Source organism: Arvicola amphibius, chromosome 4 (genome assembly GCF_903992535.2).
Source record: "Arvicola amphibius chromosome 4, mArvAmp1.2, whole genome shotgun sequence".
Taxonomy (NCBI): domain Eukaryota; kingdom Metazoa; phylum Chordata; class Mammalia; order Rodentia; family Cricetidae; genus Arvicola; species Arvicola amphibius.
In genome coordinates, this window is record NC_052050.1 from 58740698 (window position 1) to 58761186 (window position 20489).

The 20489-nt window shown below is 42.6% G+C and overlaps 1 protein-coding gene across 2 annotated transcripts in view; it reads right to left on the reverse strand.

The window, feature by feature from the left end:
* Positions 1-20489, reverse strand: part of Specc1 (sperm antigen with calponin homology and coiled-coil domains 1) — a 221276-nt gene that overhangs the window by 9411 nt on the left and 191376 nt on the right. For both annotated transcript variants that reach the window (XM_038326804.1, XM_038326806.1), the window contains 2 exons: positions 7505-7621; positions 769-828 (listed from right to left, as the gene is read on the reverse strand). In XM_038326804.1, coding sequence (XP_038182732.1) covers positions 769-828; positions 7505-7621 — 177 coding nt within the window. The remainder of the gene's footprint in view (positions 1-768; positions 829-7504; positions 7622-20489) is intronic.

Consider the following 20489-nt stretch of genomic DNA (forward strand, 5'->3'; position numbering starts at 1 on the left):
AGCAGGTGCAGTTCCCACAATGTCTGACTCTTAACACAGACACACACACACACACACACACACACACACACACATTAAAGACAGGGTGCCTTTGTGTAGCCATGGCTGTCCTAGAACTCACCGTGTAGACCAGGCTGGTTTTGAACTCATAGAGATCTGCCTGTCTCTGCCTCCCAAGTGCTAAGGCTAAAAGTGTGTGCCACAATGCCCTGGTGACATTTCTTTAAAAAAGACATTTCACTGACATTGCATGTTGATTTGAACATGAGAATTTTAATAACAATCTAGCTCACTGTTTTTTCAGAATTGTAATTTATTCTTAATGAAATCTTAATTTTAAGAACTCTGAGTCCAGAGCTAGAGAGATAGATGGCTTAGCAATGAAGAGAATTGGTAGCCCTTCCACGGGACCTGGGTTTGATTCCTAGCATCCACATGGCAGCTCACAGTCATCTCTAAGTCTAGTTTTAGGGGATCTAGCAACCTCTTTTGGCCTATACAGGCACCAGACACGGGGTACACAGACCACTAACAGGCAAAACACCCACAAACATACATAATAAGAATAAAAAGGAAACAGAAATAAACAAACAAACCCTCTAAGCGTATATCCTTTCCAACCAGCTGGACAACTTCATATTAGGAATCCTGAGGGACAGATCTGCAAATGGACCTGGGTGTCCTTTATCAGTTTAGTGGGTAGCAGGAAGTTCTTTCTCATGAATTAGGAAAAAAAAATATCAAAAAGGTACAAAACAGGGTACTTACCAGGCTGGGTTTGATGCCTACACTTTCAGCTGCTTCAAATGCCAACAAGAGATTCCGTTTCTGTATCAGAAAGACAAAGACAATGGATGAGAGCAGGGACAGCACAGACTCTGCAGATTGCTCACCGTGAGGAAGCAAGCAATGTCATGTCAGCCGTGCAGCCCAGCTCCGTCCCCGCAAGGAAAGGGTAGCAGGTCACGACCGCCACTGGGGAAAACAACACTGACTGACATCTGACTAAAGACAAAGTTTCATTTGTGGCCTTTTCAAGATTTACAATACTCACCATGTTGTGTTTCTTCACAATGTCACAAATGACAATCAAACCGGGAGTGGCACTGATGCACTTCTGACTAAGGCAGGAGGATTATGAGTTTGAGGCCAGCCAGGGCTACAGAGTGAGACCTAGTCTTTAAAAAAACTACCAAAGTCATATGTGAAGGTAGTTACCCATAACCAAATGAGAAACTGTTTCTTCCCCGGTCCTAACTCTCAAGACAACTGCTCTCTACTTTGTCTTTATTTCCTGTAGTGACTTCTAGGTGACTGTGATTTCCTCACATCACTATTTAGTTTTTAACCTATTCCTGTGTGAGTGTGCTCACATCATGGTGAGCCTGGGGCAGTCAGAGGACAGCTTGCTGAGACTGAATCCCAATCTTTCCTCTAAGGTTTGCTTTTCCCTGTAGCCTGTGCTCATTGGTGACTTCTCTGGCTGAGAGAACGGCCCCTCATCACCTGGTTTTTGCTTGTTTTATTCATCTTGGTGCTGGTGTGAAATCCCTAACTCCTTGCAGCCTGCTGCTTTTCTGTCCTCACACAGTGAGGGTCTGGTCCTTGTATTGCTTCTTGCTTTCTCCTTTTCAAACTCTGACGCTCTGAGCCATTACTGTTACTCAAAGAAGTCTTCCTGCCCCAGGAATCCCCTGAACCTCTTATCAGCTGCGGGATTACACCCCATCTCCCCGGAGAACATTCTTGAGAAAGGCTGTAGAGGAGAAACATTTCCATATGTGTTCATACAGAAAAATCCTCTTTCTACTATCATGCTTGGTTAATAGAATTCTTGGGCAGGGAATTCTAGGCTGAAAATACTTTCCTCTTAGAACAAGAACAGCACCGTTCCCCAGAATCACCGAGCCCGAGTTTGGGCTTTGTTCCCAGACTCTCCTTGGCTACTGTCTGACATCTCTTTGTACAGATAATCTAAATTACTTGTCATGCCATCCGCCTCAATAATATGAAAGTCATTACGTTTTAGAAATTTAACTAGATGCTTTAAGTACCACTAAAAAGCATGGTCACAGTTTATGTCCTATGTATAATTTTACAATTTGATTCGTTTAGCTTTCTTTTTTCTTCCCCAGTACTGGGGACTGAACCCAGGCCTTATGCATGCTAGGCAAGCACTTTACCACAGTCGTATTAAAATTTTGTACATAAGCTGGGATGCATTTGTGGCCCCAGCTATGTAAGAGGCTAAGGGAGGAGGATCCCTGGAATCCTGGAGTTCAAGTCCTTTTCCATCTATAATTTTCTATTTTTCTGTTTCCCCGTAGTCGTCACTCTGCCCCGTCTAAGCATCTGGCCCTGGGTCAAATGGTTCGGCTCGACACTGAAGTCAACTTGCTGATGTATAAATAATGTCAGAGGAAAAGCAGACATGCCTATGCATGCTTCTTTCTAGCCTGTGATGTAACCCTGGGAAGCAGCTGAGCCATGGTGATATTGCCCAGTAGAGCAGCCTCCTTCCTCGACACCTGGAGAGATTGATGGACAAGAGCTGGAAACCTCACCCTTGTTTCTGTGATGTTGCTCTGTTCTGCTGAGCAGAAATGGGTAAATGGGCCCGTCCAGCCCGCACAAGGGGAGCCACCCCCGTTTTGGTGCCAATGGAACCTTTGTTCTTATTTTAAAATCCCTTTGGTTAGGCCAGTGTTTAGGTTACACTGCTCAGGAAGCTGGGATACAAACAGTTTTTATGGCTCATGAGATTGTAATGCCAAACTGGTTCCTAAAAAGGCACACCATTTTCAGCCCCCATGTATCTTTACCTGCCAAATGTGTCAAACTAAACACTGCATTTTGATGTTTCAGTTTGTTTATTGGGTTACTAATAAGGTCTAAAGAGAAGGCGTTTCTAAATCAAATATTTAATTAGAATTCTGTGTGTTTTCTAAGAACCTGAACACAGGATAAACGGTCTGTATTGGAAAACTGCCTCAAAAAGCTCTGAAACAGCATAGCATGGAACACATGGGGTGATTATTTTCTTTGTTCATAAAAATGATATTTGCTCATTTTAATGGAGGCGGAACAACAGTGACCAGGGGTCATCATCCTAATGACCTCCCACTATGCACTGTTGTGGCTGCTGTGCAGAGGCCAGAGAGCAGAAGAGGGATGCCCAGTGAAGAGGCTGGGGAGGAGAGTCAATGTCCTCAGGCCATGAGCTCTGCCTCAGGAGGCTCTGTCATACAGGTGAGGACAGTGAGAGGCCATTCATTCTTCAGTGTCTGTTCTGTGTGCATGTGTGTGCATGTGCGTGTGCGTGTGCGTGTGCGTGTGTGTGTGTGGCGGGGGTCGGGGGAGCGGTAAGCCTGAGCCTCCTAGCTCAGAATAATCTGTTCCCATCTGATGCAGACCTTGGTCTCCAGACTGGCTGGCAGGACTGTACTGGTACAGTATCTTTCTGCTAATAAGAGGGAGAAAGGATTTGATTCATATTCATATTCAATTTCAGATATCAACAGAATCACTTTCCACTCAATAACCTGACTCTGGGCTGCATGGAAGAGCTTCATATGTTGACATATGGAGACTGTACTTCTAATGAAAACAAAATACTTCACTGAAATCTTCCAGTCACTGTGATGTACACCCTGTGATTGAATATTCCTTTACTACATGTAATCTTTGCCTATTTGAGACACCACCTCTTGTAGCCCTATCTGGCCTTAACCTTACTGTGTAGCTAAGGCTGGCACTGAACTCCTGATCTTCCTGCCCCTACCTCCTAAGTGCTGGCTTTACAAGCATGCACCATTGTGCCCAGTTCTTACTTTTAATTCTGAACTAGTTAATTTTCTTTGGTGCTGGGGATAAAATCCAGACCCTCATTGATGCTAAGCACAGGCTCTACCATTGAGCCTAGATCCTTTAACATATTATTTTTATATTTCCATTTTAATGGAATTTTACAAACATTATATTTCCCTTCTTGATATTATTCCACAAGGTACAACCACCCAATCAATGACCCCCTCATACTGAGTACATAAGACCACAGGGCAGAGTCTGAATCATGTTCATTTACCCCAAAGGGTCTGTAGTAGGTATGCTCCCTTCTGTGAAAACCTGCCCAGTGGTACTGTCACCTCAGGGAAATTACCCTTATTAAAAGCTCCGCACATGCTCAGTTGATGCTGTAGTGATGGGCTTTGTGGTTGACGCATCATTTTGACAATCTTCCTCTGTAATGGATGGAGCTGGCCTTTCTCAGTGCACTCCCACCCCTTCTCATGACATCCTGAGCTATAACCATTTCTTCTCTACTTAGGGTGCAGCCAGTAGCCATTGCTTCTCCACTTAGGGTTCAGTCAGGAAGGGACTAGATATTCCTTCAGTGAGTAGTGAGCCAGTGGTAACCAAAAGATCTAGGTGCCGGAACTCAAACTCAACTGGAGTTGACAGGGGAGCTGTGAAGTCAAACAGGTCTGCATATGACACTCCTGGTACATGATGTTGACTCCTTAATTGCTTTATAATGGGCCTTCACCACTGGCATTTCTTGATGACATCACCAGAGACCCAGAAAAAGAAACTCAAGCTGATGTGTGGGAAATAGACACCCTTGTCCTGTAAGAGTAACAGAAACAAGAATCCTGTTGCCAGCCTGCCCTGATGCACAGTTCCTCCGGGTGCCTGGTGCGGGAGGCTCAGGGATGCAGAGTGAGCCTGGGTTTTGGTCACCAGGAAGCAATGCTCACGATACACTGTGAGAGCAAACACTCGCAGGCCCATTATTTTCCAACAGATCTGAATTGACTGGAGGACAAAGAAGCCAGGCCTGTTGACTACCGATAAACAAGCCACTTTCAGGAGGACTCACATTTTAGAATGTGTGTGGTCATTTTAGGAAAGTCTGCTGATTATTTTGAAATTTGTTATGTTCAGTATTGACATAATTATTTTTGTAACATCGCACCAGAAAGGAAGGCAGAGGAAAATCAAAACTGTTCCTAGGTGACAATCAGATGCCCTGCTATGCCCTTGGCCTCTGTGATGGCTGACTGTCCTGACTCCACTCGGCTCTATGGACCTCTGCTGGGTCCTCTCTGTACTTCTCCTGTGCTTGGACAGGGCTTGAGTGTCCCAGAACGTTCATGTGCTGAAAGCTTGGCCAGCAGCACACGTGCTAAAAATGAACCTTTAAGAGGAGGTAAAGCAGGTGACTGGGAATCTTAATCTCTGAAGAGATCAATGCAGTCCCCATGGGACGCTGATTACTCCCTGTGAAAGCAAATTATAAAAACAGCAAAGTTGGCCTCTGAATCTCCCTGGCTTCCTGCCTCCCCGTGCATCTCTCTTCCACACAGGTTTTCACCGCTGTGATACCACCTACCCACTACGAGATCCTCACGAGAGGCCAAACAGATATGACTGCCTCAATTGGGATGTCTCAAAGCTCTAAAAAACCTCTTTTCTTAACAACATACACAGTCTCAGGTATTTTGCTATAGTTACTAAAGTTGCTTAAGACGGTTCCCTTAAGCCTGGCGGTGGTGGCGCACGCCTTTAATCCCAGCACTCAGGAGGCAGAGGCAGGAGGATCTCTGTGAGTTCGAGCCATCATGGTCTACAAGAGCTACTTCTAGGACAGGCTCCAAAGCTACAGAGAAACCCTGTCTTGAAAATAAAAAAAAAAAGACGGTTCCCTTAAAATCAGGGGAATTGGCTAATCTTCAGTTTCATGGCTTCACACGCCATCTCTAGTTACCCTTCAAACATTATTAGGCAGTGCAAATTCAGAACACTGACTGCTTCATCTCAGGAAGTCCTGCCAAATAATACGAATCTTCATGGATTTCTCCCAAATCCATTCTTCTAGCTCTGATTTCCCATCTGAACTCCAGATTTGCTGTTTGCCTGCCTAATATAACACTTGAATATTTTAGACACCTCACACTTAACATGACACACTGCATATTTTTTTCTCCCAAACATTACATGATCTTACTCAGCCTCTTTCACAATTTATAAGGCATTCCACATGGAAATGCTTTGAAAACATTACTTTTTCATTGCTAGAAATTAAACCCAGGGTCTGGTACATGCTGGATTAGTGCTCTGCCATTAGCCACACTGCCAGTCCTGTAAGATATTCTGTGATGGCTAATTTTTTTGTGGTAACTTGGCTATGTCTGGAATTCAATTTTTTTTTCAAGACAGGGTTTCTCTATGTAGCCCTGTCTGTCCTGGAACTCACTTTATAGATCAGGCTGGCCTCAAACTCACAGAGATCTGCCTGCCTTTACCTACCAACTGTAGGGATTAAACACATGCGCCATCACTGCCTGGCTGGTATTCAAATATTTAGACAGACGTGTGTGTACGTGTGTGTGTGTGTGTGTGTGTGTGTGTGTGTATTTATAGAATGTGTTTGTGTGAATGCTCATGTGCAGAGAGTAGAGTACTTGTGGGAGTTGCTTCTCTCCTTCCACTATGTGGGTCCTGGTTATTAAACCCAGGTTGTCAAGCTTGGGAGCAAGTGTCTTTACCCGCTGAACCATTTTGCCAGCCTTCTAGGCAGGTATTTAAAGGATGAGATTAGGCAAGACATGGTGATGCACACCTCTGATCCAGGATGCAGGAGGCAGAGACTGGCAGATGTCTGTGAGTTCGAGGCCAGCATGGTCTACAGAGTTAGAGGAGATTAACATTTACATTGGAGGATTTTTCATAAAGAAGGTAACTCCCTGGAACATGAGTGAGCCTAATTTGTCAGCTTAATGGAAAAAAAAATCAGAACCTCCATTAAGAGGAGGGAATTCTGCTACCTCTTCTAGCTCCATTCTCGGCACTGGAAGAGACTTTGAAAAATAAAGGTCACAGCTAAACCAGGGTTTTCTACAGAGAGCAGGTGATAGGGTCCTATCAGTGACCAAGCAAACTGAGACTCACTGTTCTTCTTGGTAACAAATGACATGCATTGAGAAGGGCAGGTGAACTCGGAAGACAGAGGCAGGAGGATCTCTGTGAGTTTGAGGCCATCCTGGTCTATAAGAGCTAGTTCCAGGACAGGTTCCAAAGCTACAGAGAAACTGGCCTCTGCTGGGATTAAGGGTGTGTGCCACCACACCCTTAAAGGAAAGCATTGAATTGGGGCTGGTTTACAGTTTCCGAGGTTTATTCATTATCATCATGGCAGCATGGTGGCAAGCAGGCAGACGTGGTGTTGAAGAGCTGAGAGTTCTACATCTTGAGGCACAGGCAACAGGAAGTGAACTGTCTATTACACTGAATGACGCTTGAGCACAGGAGACCTCAAAGCCTATCTCCACAGTGACACACTTCTTCCCTCAAGGCCACACTTACTCCAATGAAGCCACATCTCCTAATATTTTAGGGGCCATTTTATTTCAAACTACCCACCCACCCTCCCAGAAATGCATTGCTACAGAAATTCTATTGGCTCTCCTGGAGGAGAAATGAGGTGGTGTAGACAGTGACTTACTTTCTCCTGACTGTTCAGCTCCTGGTATGGGATGTGGGCAGGCAGGTAGGTGTGTAGCAGAGCACAGAGGGCCAGCCCATCGCTCCAGCTGCTGCTGAAATTGGTGATATCAATGTTCTGTGGAGAAAGAAAAGCCAGTGTTAGCCCACAATGCACTGTCAAGAACATGGCAGACAATGTTCCAGTGTTAATCCACACTGCACCGTCAAGGGCATGAGCAAGACAACGTGATACCGGTGTCTATTTAGGTAAGACTACACAATGAACTGCATTTTTTGGGAGTGTGTTTAACTTTGGTAGCAGGAATGGCCTTCTGTGGTTCACATCCATTCACAGGTGTATATGTAGGGGAAGATGAGACCATGGGGAGTTCTTGCTTAATGGGGGATCCATTAAAGCCTAATATTAATCTTATGTCAAGTTACTTCCCTGTTGGGTTTTGTATATCCAGAATTTCCCAGACTGATTGGTCAAGGGAGAACAATCATCACAATCATCTATCACCACTATCACCATCATCACCACCATCATGGCCATCACCACCATCATCATTACCACCAAAACCATCATCATCACCATCACTATCATCACCACCATCATTACCATCACCGTCATCACCAACATCATCATAATCATTATTAACATCACCGTCATGACCATGACCATCACCACCACCATCATCATTACCACCAACACCACCATCATCACCATCACTATCATCACCACCATCATTACCATCACCGTCATCACCAACATCATCATAATCATTATTAACATCACCGTCATGACCATGACCATCACCACCACCATCATCACCATCACTATCATCTCCATTGTAACCATCACCGTCATCATGACTACACATAACCCAACATCAAGCAGACCAGACAAAACATGAGCATGGAGCCCAGGCTACAACTGCTTCTGCTCTATATTCCCTTCCTTAACTAGAGCAGCTTCCTAGGGGCAAGAGAAGCCTCAGGCTCAACAGTCTCCCGGCCAGACAGAGAACATGCGAGAATCATTCCACTGGTGGGGAATGAGGCTCCTCCTGCAAGACAGGCAGTGAGTTAGGGTCGCTGCTTGACACACAGTGATAAGCAACATTATCTTCCCAAAGATGTAATTTTTAAAAGATGTCCACAGGCTGGGGAGTTGACACAGTGGGCAAGGGCATTTGCAGTCAAACCTGACCTTCTGAGTTCAATCCCTAGGAACCACGTAGTGGACGGAGAGAAACGATTCCTGAAAGTTGTCCTCCGACCTCCACAAACATAGAGTGGCACACACATAATTATAATAACAGTAAAGGAGACAAGGGCTCGAAGTCTGGGATCCCAAACCAATGAACTCAAAGGTTAAAGAGAGACATCACAGGAGCACAGTCTAAAATGATAGAAGCCAGGCTAAGTGTGTTCTCTGCCGGAAGGAGGATCTCTTAGCTAAGTTCTTTCCCTTTTGCTCTATTATATCTTAATTGCCCTCAATTCTTTGCTGCTCATTTACTCTGAACAGACTTGCCTCTATGGGTGTGGAAATGATTCCTCTGTAATAAGGCATTTCTCCTGAGTATCAAATTCAAAGGAAAAACCTCAGTCCACCTACGGTTCTAATCTGTGTGGCCATTTAAAATAAAGAGACCAGGGGGTGGAGAGATGGCTCAGTGGTTAAGAGCACTGGCTGCTCTTTCAGAGGACCAGGGTTAACTTCTCAACACTCACACGGCAGCTCACAACTGTCTGTAACTCCATTTCCAGGGATCTGACACCCTCACACAGGCAAACTTGTAGGCAAAATACCAATGCACATAAAATAAAATAAATGCTAAATAAGTAAATAAAATTAAAAAGACCAAAGCTATTTATATACCAAGTCATAGCTTGTCCAAACTTATAGCCTCACAGTTCAGAATTGTTTCATCTTATTGGTTTTTTTTTAAAGAGCTTCTTAGGGTAGAAATCTTATTCCACTGAGAATTTATCTTCAGAGAGAGAAAGAGGCAACTGTGGTATAGTTTAAATCTTGTTCAGCAATGGGATCACATAGACCCCAAAATATTCATAATAGGCTATTGCCAATGACCGTGGTTACATTTCAGAACTTGCTGAAGATACTATGTACTTGAGCCACAGAATATGGAAAACTCAAGCTGGTACTCAACTGGAAGGGGCTAGACATGCTTGCTTTCAAAGGAGAAAAATAACCACCATTCTCATCCAGTTGTGAATCCCACAAGCTACAATGAATGACTGGCCTGACAAGATACACCTGCGGGTGCAATAGTGACAGAGATGCTATGGGAGTGACCAACCACTTTCTGATTAGTTCTAAAGCCCTCACCATGAGATGGAAGCCATAGCTAACACTACTTAAGGGACTAAATAGGTCACAGGCCGTAGGGAACCTAATACTATTATTCTGCTAGAATTAAAACAACTCCTAATTGCTATACCCACAGATCAGAGCATCTCTCAACCTTCATCAGAGAAGCTTCCCTTTGCAGTGATGACAATTAACACAGAGACTCTTAACTGGTCAGTGTGTAGAGAATAAGAAACTGTGGAGTGCCTAGGGCTAAATGGGACATGTGTATCATATCCCTACTTCCAAAGCTCGGGAGTCTTCATGGAAGGAGGAGGTGGGAAGATGGTAACCAAGTCAAAGGTGGTTGATAACATCAAGGAAACAGTGTTTTCCAGACACAACAGGGCAGCTGCACCTACGAACTCAGCAACTGTGACAGCACGTACAAGATCTTCTCAAGGTCCAGCCGGACAAAATTACAACATGGGGGTGGGGTGGGGTGTAAAGCTGCCATGAAACTCCTCCACTAGCTGAAGCGTTCCAGGCACTGACAGCAGCTGGATGAGGAGAGTCAGTTCTTTAATGATGTGACCCCTGGTAGCGGCCCCACTCCCAAGACTAGCTGGGCAACACACACTGACCTCCATGGGGAAAAGGGGCGGGGAGGGAGAGAGAGGGAAAGAGACAAAGGGAGGGAGGGAGGGAGGGAGGGAGAGAGGGGGAGAGAGAGAGAGAGAGAGAGAGAGAGAGAGAGAGAGAGAGAGAGAGAGAGAGAGAGAGAGAGAGAGAGAGAGAGAGAGAATATGAATGAATCTTTGCCAGTTTTTTTATCAACCTGACCCACACAGAGTTATCTGGAAGGAGGAAGCACAGTAAACAATGCCTCCATCAGACTACCTGTAAACAAATTTGTGTGGCATTTTTTTTGGGGGGGTTAATGACTGATGGAGGATCCAGTTAACATGGGTGGTGCCATTCCTAGGCAGGTGGTCCTGGATTATATAAGAAAGCAGGCTGAGCAAGCCACAGGGAGGAAGCCAGTAAGCAGTGTTCCTCCACTGCCTCTGCTTCAGTTCCTGCCCTCACTTCCTTTAATGATGGGCCTGGATGTGGAAGTGTAAGCCTTTAAACCCTTTCCTTCCCCCATCGCTTTTGGTCATGGTCTTTATTATAGCAATAGTAATCTAACTTGGAAAAAATATCTCGAAGTTGGGTGGGAGGGTAGAAAAGGTAGTTATGGGATGAGTGGGAGAGGGTGGTATATGTTCAAGATGAATTTTGTATGAAACTCAAAGATGTAATAAAAATATTGTTACATACCCTCTCACATACATACAAAATATCTTGGCTGGAGGAAAGTAAGTCCAAGAGCATTTGGAACACAGAGAATGTTTTCTTTCTATCTTTAAAAAAATTAATTCATTTTATTTCCTATGTATTAGTGTTTTGCCTGCACGTATATATGTGTACCATGTGCATACCTGGCGCCTGTGGAGGCTGAAAGAGGGTATATGACTCCTGGAACTACAGCTATGGAAGGTTGTGAGCCACCATAGGTGCTGAGAACCCAACCCAGGTCCCCTGCAAGAGCAACAAGTGCTCTAAACAACTGAGCCATCTCTCTAGTTCACCAAATTGGTGTTTTCAATTCTTTTGTGGCTATACTCATGTGTGCCTCCACAGATGCTTAGGGATAGCGTGTGGCGCAGGCAGAGGGGATGCTCCTCTCCTCTCCACTCTAGATACTCTTCCAGCGCTGATCTGTCTCCTTAGGATCATTATGGGAAGTCTGCCTTTATATCATTATGGGAAATCTGCCTTCTATTTCCTTGGACTCCAAACTACTACAAAGCCTCAAGAGTTAGGATAAGCCTGATCCTGAGGCGCTAAGACAAAACAAAACAAAAACAACAGAGGTTAATATTTTACTGTAATACTGTCTGGTCTCAACACACAGAGAGGAAATTAGCCAAAAGATAAAATCTTACACTCTAAAATCATCCCACAGCTGGACCTACTTTGTAAAAACTAAGGGAAGTGATCCTAAGCGCCTTATTTAAGGGTCAGTATGGCAGTTGGTAAAATTCCTCCCCTGGAGGAGACTAAACAATGTCCACCCCTCCTCCAAAGATCCCAATGACAAACTAATAAGGTGCAATTCCACCAACGTTCACTATGAGGAACCAATGCATTAATTAAGCATACCTGCAGAGCAATGTGTGCGGGGTTATAGGCAGGCGCGTGGGTGGCCTTAAAACAGCCATACTGGGAGGTCTGCACCCAGTGGGGATGACAGCTCCTCTGTGGCCACCTAGATGGAGCCCCCTTCCCAGTCATATACTGCTTGTCCTTCCCTGATGCCACATGCAATTAAGGTAGAATTGTACACACTTGGTTGGGAGTGGCGGTTAGATACTCCAGTTATGGTCGCCTAGCTCTCTCCATCTCTCTCCATAGAAGGGAGAGTCAGCCGTCAGTGAGCCCAGCGAAGGAATCCTCTGCAAGTGAGCACAGTTGAGCTCACGGGGAGGTGGCAGTTTGGTGCAGAGGACAGCTCTGTGTAGCAGTGACTCTCTACCAGGATCAGTGACATTAAAGAAAGTAATGAGAGGAGAAAACCAAGCCTCACAGGACACACAGAAATAAAGCTTCTTGTCACCTGTCCACTCTTACGTCTACAGCATGCCTCTAAAGAGAATGTTCGGACACTCAGGTGCATCTTAGAATCCATGTTTAACCACAGACTTTGAGCAGAAAAACAAAACAGAAACCAACCATGACAATCCTTCTCTGAGGACCCCTGAAACAGCACTAGAAACTGGTCCACACTGGGCATGTTCACCTGTCTCCTATGTTGATTCTATCTTGTCTATGGGGACTTCCAAGTCCAACTCTGTTCTTTTTACAGCACCTCTGGTCTTCCGGCAGCCTTTCTGAATGAACACAACTTTTCCTTATGCTGGTCCTATTGCTCTGTTTTTCCTTTTAAAAATTTATTCCTATAACTTCCTAACACAAACAACAACTGTTAGCCTAAGAACTTTTAATAGTACAGGAACCTCGGGCTCTACAGACTCAAAGAGACCTGAAGAACCCGTCCCAGACACATCTGGAGGTACTCAAGGCAGACTGACAGATGACCAAAGACCCCTTTCCAAAGACAGAGATGGGAACATCTCACCTTGTTATGTAATTATGTTAATTTGTGTTCATGTGTGTTCCATGCAATTGTTTGCATATCCTCTGATGTTGGGACAACAGGAAACAGAACTCAGTCTGACCCCAGAATTTCCCCCAAATAAGGTCACTAATTTTTTTCTTTTTTTTTTTCTTTTGGAGACAAGGTCTCTTTATGTAGCTCTGGCTGTTCTGAAACTCACTATAGAGACTAGGCCGGCTTCTACCTCTCAGAGATGTCATACCTACCTTAAAATGTGTGTAAATGTGACTATTTGGGGGATGTACTTTGTAAGTATGTGCTTACAAAGTAAGGCATTCACTTTCCTTCTTGAAGCCCATTAAAATAATATCTTTGAGTCTATTAAATGCTTTATAAAATCTCAGAATGTCATTTGTTTAAGAAAACAACTTTTATTGGAGTCATAAAAGTTTCATTAGGTTATAAAATTTGATTTTGGATACAGAGATTTTAAATAATGATTTCTTTCCCCAAAACCTCTTTAAAATAATCTTATTTCATCTATGTCATAGGTAACAAAAATAATAGGACATAAAAATGTTTCTTGTTAGTTGGGATGCCCTGGGTAAAGTATATTGTACATACGTGCTGGACTAATTGTGATGGATTTCTTTTTCAGAACTATTCTTTTTTTCTTTTCTTTTTGAGACACGGTTTCTCTGTGTTGCCTTGGTTACTCTAGAACTCGCTCTGTAGACCAGGTTGGCCTTGAACTCACAGAGATCTGCCTGCCTCTGTCTCCCAAGTGTTGGGATTTAAGGTATGCACCACCGCTCAGCTTTCCAGAACCATCCTTTATATATATAAAATGTTAAATATGAAGTTTTTACTAAAGCTGTAGTACATGTAAAATGATAAAAATGTTTGTCAAATATTTGTTAAATTTCCTGTCATGGTGGGGATGATAGAAGACACAATACCAACAAACAGTAGTATTAAATAGGTGGATAAATTTATATAATACGATGGCTGAATTATTAAATATTAAGATGATAATAACATCTTATGTTTCTAAGGTGAACTTTAACTTACAGTTATTACGTTGAGATTAAAATTCACTGCCTTGGGGCTGGAGAGACAGCTCAGTAGTTAAGAGCACAGGCTGCTTTTGCAGAGGACTGGGTTTGAGTCTCAGCACCCACACAGGGGTTATCAGTGTGTCAGTAACTGGGGTTCTAGGAGGTCTGAAATCTCCTCTGTCCTCCAAGGATACCAGGCATGCATGTGGTACATTCACATAAAGGCAAAACACTCATACATGTAAAGTGAAATAAATCTAGCAAAATAAATAGTTTGCTTATTCTAACCAAACATCAACGAAAACAACCTAGTACTTTTCTACATGTGTGCTTTCTATCTTCAAAAATTGGGGTTTTCAAGATTTCTAGCTTGTGCAATTTAAACTAAAGGTTTAAAAATTTCTTTTAGTCAGGCAATCGTGGCATGCACCTTTAATCCTAGCACTTGGGAAGTAGAGGCAAGAAGATCTCTGAGTTCGAGGCCAGCCTAGTCTACAGAGTAAATTCCAAGACAGCCAGAGACATAGAGAAACCCTGTCTCGAAAAGCAAAAAGAAAAGGTTTTTGTATTTTAAACCAAGACATTGGTTCTGCTTGGCCTGACTTTAAGCTTTATCAACAGTCATACAAAGCCCTATGTCTTTAAATTTATTGATTTTCTAATTTGTATCAAAATTATTTTTTAACTACTTTAAAAAAGTTTATAAAAGTACAGATGTTTTTGGGCAGGAATGGTGGCATGTCTTTAATCCCAGCACTCAGGAGGCAGAAGCAAGAAGATCTCTGAGAATCTAAGGACAATTTGGCATACATAGAGAGTTTGAGGCTAGCCAAGGCCACACAGTAAGACCCTGTCTCAAAAAAATTTTTTTTGGATTTTGTATTAAGAATTGTTCATGCCTTTATAAAATAGGATCTAACCAACAGTCTAACCTAAAACCTCTAACATACACAAAATCCTTAGTATTCTTAAAGAATCTATATGTTGTATTTATACATTCAACTTCCTTTAAGTAGTGTACATTAAAAAGGATTTTATGTTTTGTCAAAATAATTGCTCATAGTTTCTACTAAGTGTGTCAGGCTTCCCATTAACAAACCGAGTCTTACATCAGGCTTATTGAACACTTGTCCCTGCTAGGCTTTATCTAAGTGCTATACAACAGTTCAATTTTAAAGAATGATTTGTTCTCCAGTACCGGTATAATGGGCTTTCTGGGTACTTAACCACAGTTGGAGACCTATGTTAATATGGAAAGAGACCAAAATTTTGGTCCTTGCCCTATGAGGTCAACTTGGTCCCAGGGACATTTCATAAAGAGTCTGGCATCTCTGGGAGTCACTCGTCCTCTTAACCTCAGAGGCCATGGAGATTTGGACAGCTGGCTCTCACCAGTGTACCTTCTGCAAAGAGAAAGGTCAACAGAGGGCCATGTTTCCTGTTCTTCCAAAGGAAGGCCCATGGTCAGCAAGACCTGGTTCAGCCCAGAAGATGACAAACTGGTTAAACAAAAGATGAAAGACCCACAGGCTCCTCCCTTTCAAGTGACCCCAAGGACCAGATTCTCAACTGGTCTTAACAGTTAAGAAATTAATGTTTGGATATTTACATGGCAGGAAAGTACAGGGAAAAAATGACTGGAACAATAAAAAAAGATAAACTAAACTTTAAAACATGACAAACAATAATTCAAGGTTTATATAGGTCTTCCCATTGCATCCTGTATATGTGTTACTGACATATCAAATGAGACAGCTGAAGTCACCCAGCTACAATACAAAGGCAGGTTGTATTTATATAAACATACTCAGGTAAATTTATGTAAATGTATCAGCAATAGTAACCTTGCTTCATGCTCTAATTTTCTATTTTTCTTTTGCTGCTGTTGGTTCTCCATAGTTACATCCTCACACTATCTCCATAGTTACATGTTCACACTATCTATCTCCATAGTTACCTGTTCACACCATCTCCATAGTTGCCTGTTCACACTCTCTCCATAGTTAGATGCTCAAACTATCTCCATAGTTTCATGCTCGCACTATTTCTGTAGTTACATGTTCACACTATCTATCTCCATAGTTACATCCTCACACTATCTCAACAGTTACATGTTCACACTATCTATCTCCATAGATACATGCTCACACTATCTGTCTCCATAGTTACATGCTCACACTTTCTATCTCCATAGTTACAACCTCACACTATCTATCTCCATAGTTACATGCTCACACTATCTATCTCCATAGTTACATGCTCACACTATCTATCTCCATAGTTACATGCTCACACTATCTCCAGTTACATGCTCACACTATCTATCTCCATAGTTACATGCTCACACTATCTATCTCCAGTTACATGCTCACACTATCTATCTCCATAGTTACACCCTCACACTATCTCAACAGTTACATGTTCACACTATCTATCTCCATAGATACATGCTCACACTGTCTCCATAGTTACATGCTCACACTTTCTATCTCCATAGTTACAACCTCACACTATCTATCTCCATAGTTACATGCTCACACTATCTATCTCCACAGTTACATGCTCACACTATCTCCACAGTTACATGCTCACACTATCTATCTCCATAGTTACATGCTCACACTATCTATCTCCAGTTACATGCTCACACTATCTCCACAGTTACATGCTCACACTATCTATCTCCAGTTACATGCTCACACTATCTATCTCCATAGTTACTTGCTCACACTATCTATCTCCACAGTTACAAGCTCACACTATCTCCACAGTTACATGCTCACACTATCTATCTCCATAGTTACATGCTCACACTATCTCCATAGTTACATGCTCACACTATCTTCCTTTTACTCTATTCACCATCACATTCACTCTTTTTGTTTGAGACAGGGTCTAACCACACAGTCCTGGTTGTCCTGCAACTCTCTATATAGACCAGGCTGGCTTAGAACTCACAGAGATCCACCTTCCTCTGCCTCCCAAGTGCTGAGATTAAAGGCCTGTGCCACTACAGCTGGGATATTCATTCTTAAAATACAGCCATCAATTTTTTAAAATTAATCCAACAGCCAGCTACAAAGGATGCCTCTCCTGGGATAAACATGGCATGGCTTTCCTGGTCCTCACCTTTTTGAGATCATGGGTTGGCATAATCACGTTTCCTTAAAACTTGTATTTCATTCTTGTAGAATGTGTGTCTTCTACAATACACAACCATTTCAAACTAAACTCCCCATGACACAGGGATTCTAGAAACTCCTATTGCTGGAAATCTAAAGTCTCTCCGCCAACCAAGAGACAGACCTTGTGGTCTTTATTAGGTGGGGACCATACCCTTCATCAACATGAAAGTGGCTATAGACAAGTGACTGATCATCACGAGTCTGCTCACCAGGAAGTGATGTGGGAGGGTCTTCTGTTTGAGTTGATTTCATTGGCTAATAAAAAAACTGCCTGGCTCATTTGATTGGCCAGCCCTTAGGTGGGCACAGTAGACAGAACAGAATGCTGAGAAGGGAAGTTAATAAATTGCCATGCCTCTGCTCTCTGGGGCAGACTGCCCTGCCTCTCCTCAGGGTGACAGATGCAATGGAGCCAGCCACCAGGTCAGACATGCTGAATCTTTCCCTGTAAGACACCACTCGTGGTGTTACACAGCTTGTTAGATATGGGTTAGTCAAGATGTGAGTAAGAGGCTGAAGCTAATGGGTCAGGCAGTGTTTAAAAGAATACAGTTTGTGTGTTGTTACTTCGCGTGTAAAGCTAGCCGAGTGGGATCCGGGCGGGACGAAAAGCAGGCCTGCCCACAGCGCCACACTACAGAATGGCACCCAACGTGGATAACTGAATCCACAGAAAGCTTGAGAAAGCTTGGGAAAGAATAGAGTAAAGCTCTATTTTTCGGGTCTGGCAAGCAAGCGCTCTCATCTAATAGAGGCTTCCTGACTCAGCTTCAGCTGCAAAACATTGCAGCTCTTTTAAGGGGTTCTGCTACGAAACACTTAAATGCTGTTGATAAAAGCTGACTGCATGCTTGTTTGTTTTCAGCCGTAGCAGGAAAAAAGTTGTGCTGTTTTAAAATGCTGGCGTTCTGGTCTGTACTGCCAGGACAAACTCTGACTCTTTCAAGCAGGCGGTCCTGACTATGGAGCTTTTGATTGTTGTTTAACACTGTTGCAGCTTGCTTGCTGGCAGAGACCTTGAAACACTGTAGAGCTGTGGCAATGAACATGGCTCTGGCTGGTACCTCAGCCACAAGGCTGTAATCGCAGAAAGCTAAGGAATGGGCTGGATCCAGCCACCAAAGTCAGCTTTAGTCCTACCGATATTGCTCAGTAAATTAAAGACTCATGTGGTCAGAAAGAGAGAGATATACAATAGAGAGAGATTCAAAGATGAAGAAAACCTCTAAATGTTTTACAGTGTGTTAAAAATATACGCAAGCTAAAGGTTAAAATTCTTAAAAGTAAAAAAGAAAAAAGGAAGTAGCTAGGGTGTGGTGGTACACACCTTTAATCCCAACACTTGGGAGGCAAGGTAGATTGACCCCTGTGACTTCAAGGGGCAGGGGTGGATTGACCTCTGTGACTTCAAGGTGTGGTAGCACACACCTTTAATCTGAATGCCTGGGAGGCAGAGACAGACAGATCTCTGTGAGTTCAAGGTGTGGTAGCATACACTTTTAATCCCAGCACTTGGGAAGCAAAGGCAAGTGGATCTCTGAGAGTTCAAGGACAGCCTGGTCTGCAGTTATTCCAGGTCAAAGATATACAGAGAACTTGTCAAAAAAAATAAAAGTAAAAATAAACAAAATAGAGGTTAAAATAAAGCTGCACAAAGATGGAAAATACACAGAGAATCTTGATACTGTATACTATTATGCTCTCTTTGAATTGTTTGAATGCTGAGGAAGAAGCAACAGCTGCTAAAAGATATTTGTTTATAAATGCTGCTGAACTAATCCAAGATAGACATTTTGAAAATACCTTGACTTCAGAATTTAGATCTAAGGATATGATACTTTGGAAAAGAGATTCTTCTTTTGTTTTTACAGAAAATGAGACCTTGTGGATTGCTTCTATCCCAATATGGTATGATAGACCAAGTCCTCCTGAAAGGTTGCTGTGAACACCTTCAGAAAATTACCCAACTGATGACTGAGATGAACCTTCATCACAGGTTACACCATGAAAGATCTGATTAACAGCACCCCTGTTCAGCAGGAAGCAGTTTGGAGAGAAATAACTGTGCTCATGTTCCCAAATATTGTTTATAATTTTTTTTTTACATTTAAAGGGGGATATGATATAGATATGAATAATTTGCATTGATATGGATTTTGCTTTAGTGATTTAAATTTAAGGTCAATTTTGTTATATGTATATGTATTTCTAATAATGATTAAGGTATTGTGATTGTGTAGTTCATTTAAAAATGTATAATTAGGAAATATAGGTTGTTAATGAATAATCATTGATAACAGTTAAGCTTGTAGTCATGTTAGTTAGATTTTCTAGATATATAGAGATATATTTCAGTTAGATAGGCATTCCTAATATCTTTCAAAGACTACAGAATATGGCATTTAAATGTTTTAATAACTTAGGACTGTTCATGACAGTGAGACATGTCTGCTCCTGGCAGCACCAATCTACTTCAAGAAGAAGATGGACATCGAAGAGGATCCTTATGGAGTCTGATAGCCATTTGGGCAAGAAACTGCTCTTGCCTGGACTGTTGGCATAAACTGGACACAAAGAACCCACAGAAAGAGGACTGCTGAACTTGCCTAAAGGTGAGATGATCTTTTGGGGTTCCTGATTCATGAAGGAGTCTGCGAGACATTCTACAGGACACAGCAGATACTGACTGAACTGCTTTTGAAATTCCTGCTTTATGGAAATGTCTGCTGGAAACTATGGGCCTGTAGGCCGAAGATGGATGCCCCAACGATACAGAGGAACTTTGGGTGACTGTCCAGGCAGCGAGATGTCTCTGTGATTTCTAGAGTTTTGTAAGTTGCTTACTTCTCTTTTACTTAGGTAATATTATATCCTTCTGGAATCTTTGATGGAGTTGAAGAATAGATAGTTATAGTTGTTTTCCTTTGTTATGATAAAAGATAAAATGGATATAAATATTGTAACTGTAATTCTTACTTGATAACCGTTTCATTATATGTAATTTTGCTATGTTAAAGTTAAAGCCTTCTTTTTTTGTTTAAACAGAAAAAGGGGAAATGATGTGGGAGAGTCTTCTGTTTGAGTTGATTTCATTGGCTAATAAAAAAACTGCCTGGCTCATTTGATTGGCCAGCCCTTAGGTGGGCGCAGTAGACAGAACAGAATGCTGGGAAGGGAAGTTAATAAATTGCCATGCCTCTGCTCTCTGGGGCAGACTGCCCTGCCTCTCCTCAGGGTGACAGATGCAATGGAGCCAGCCACCAGGTCAGACATGCTGA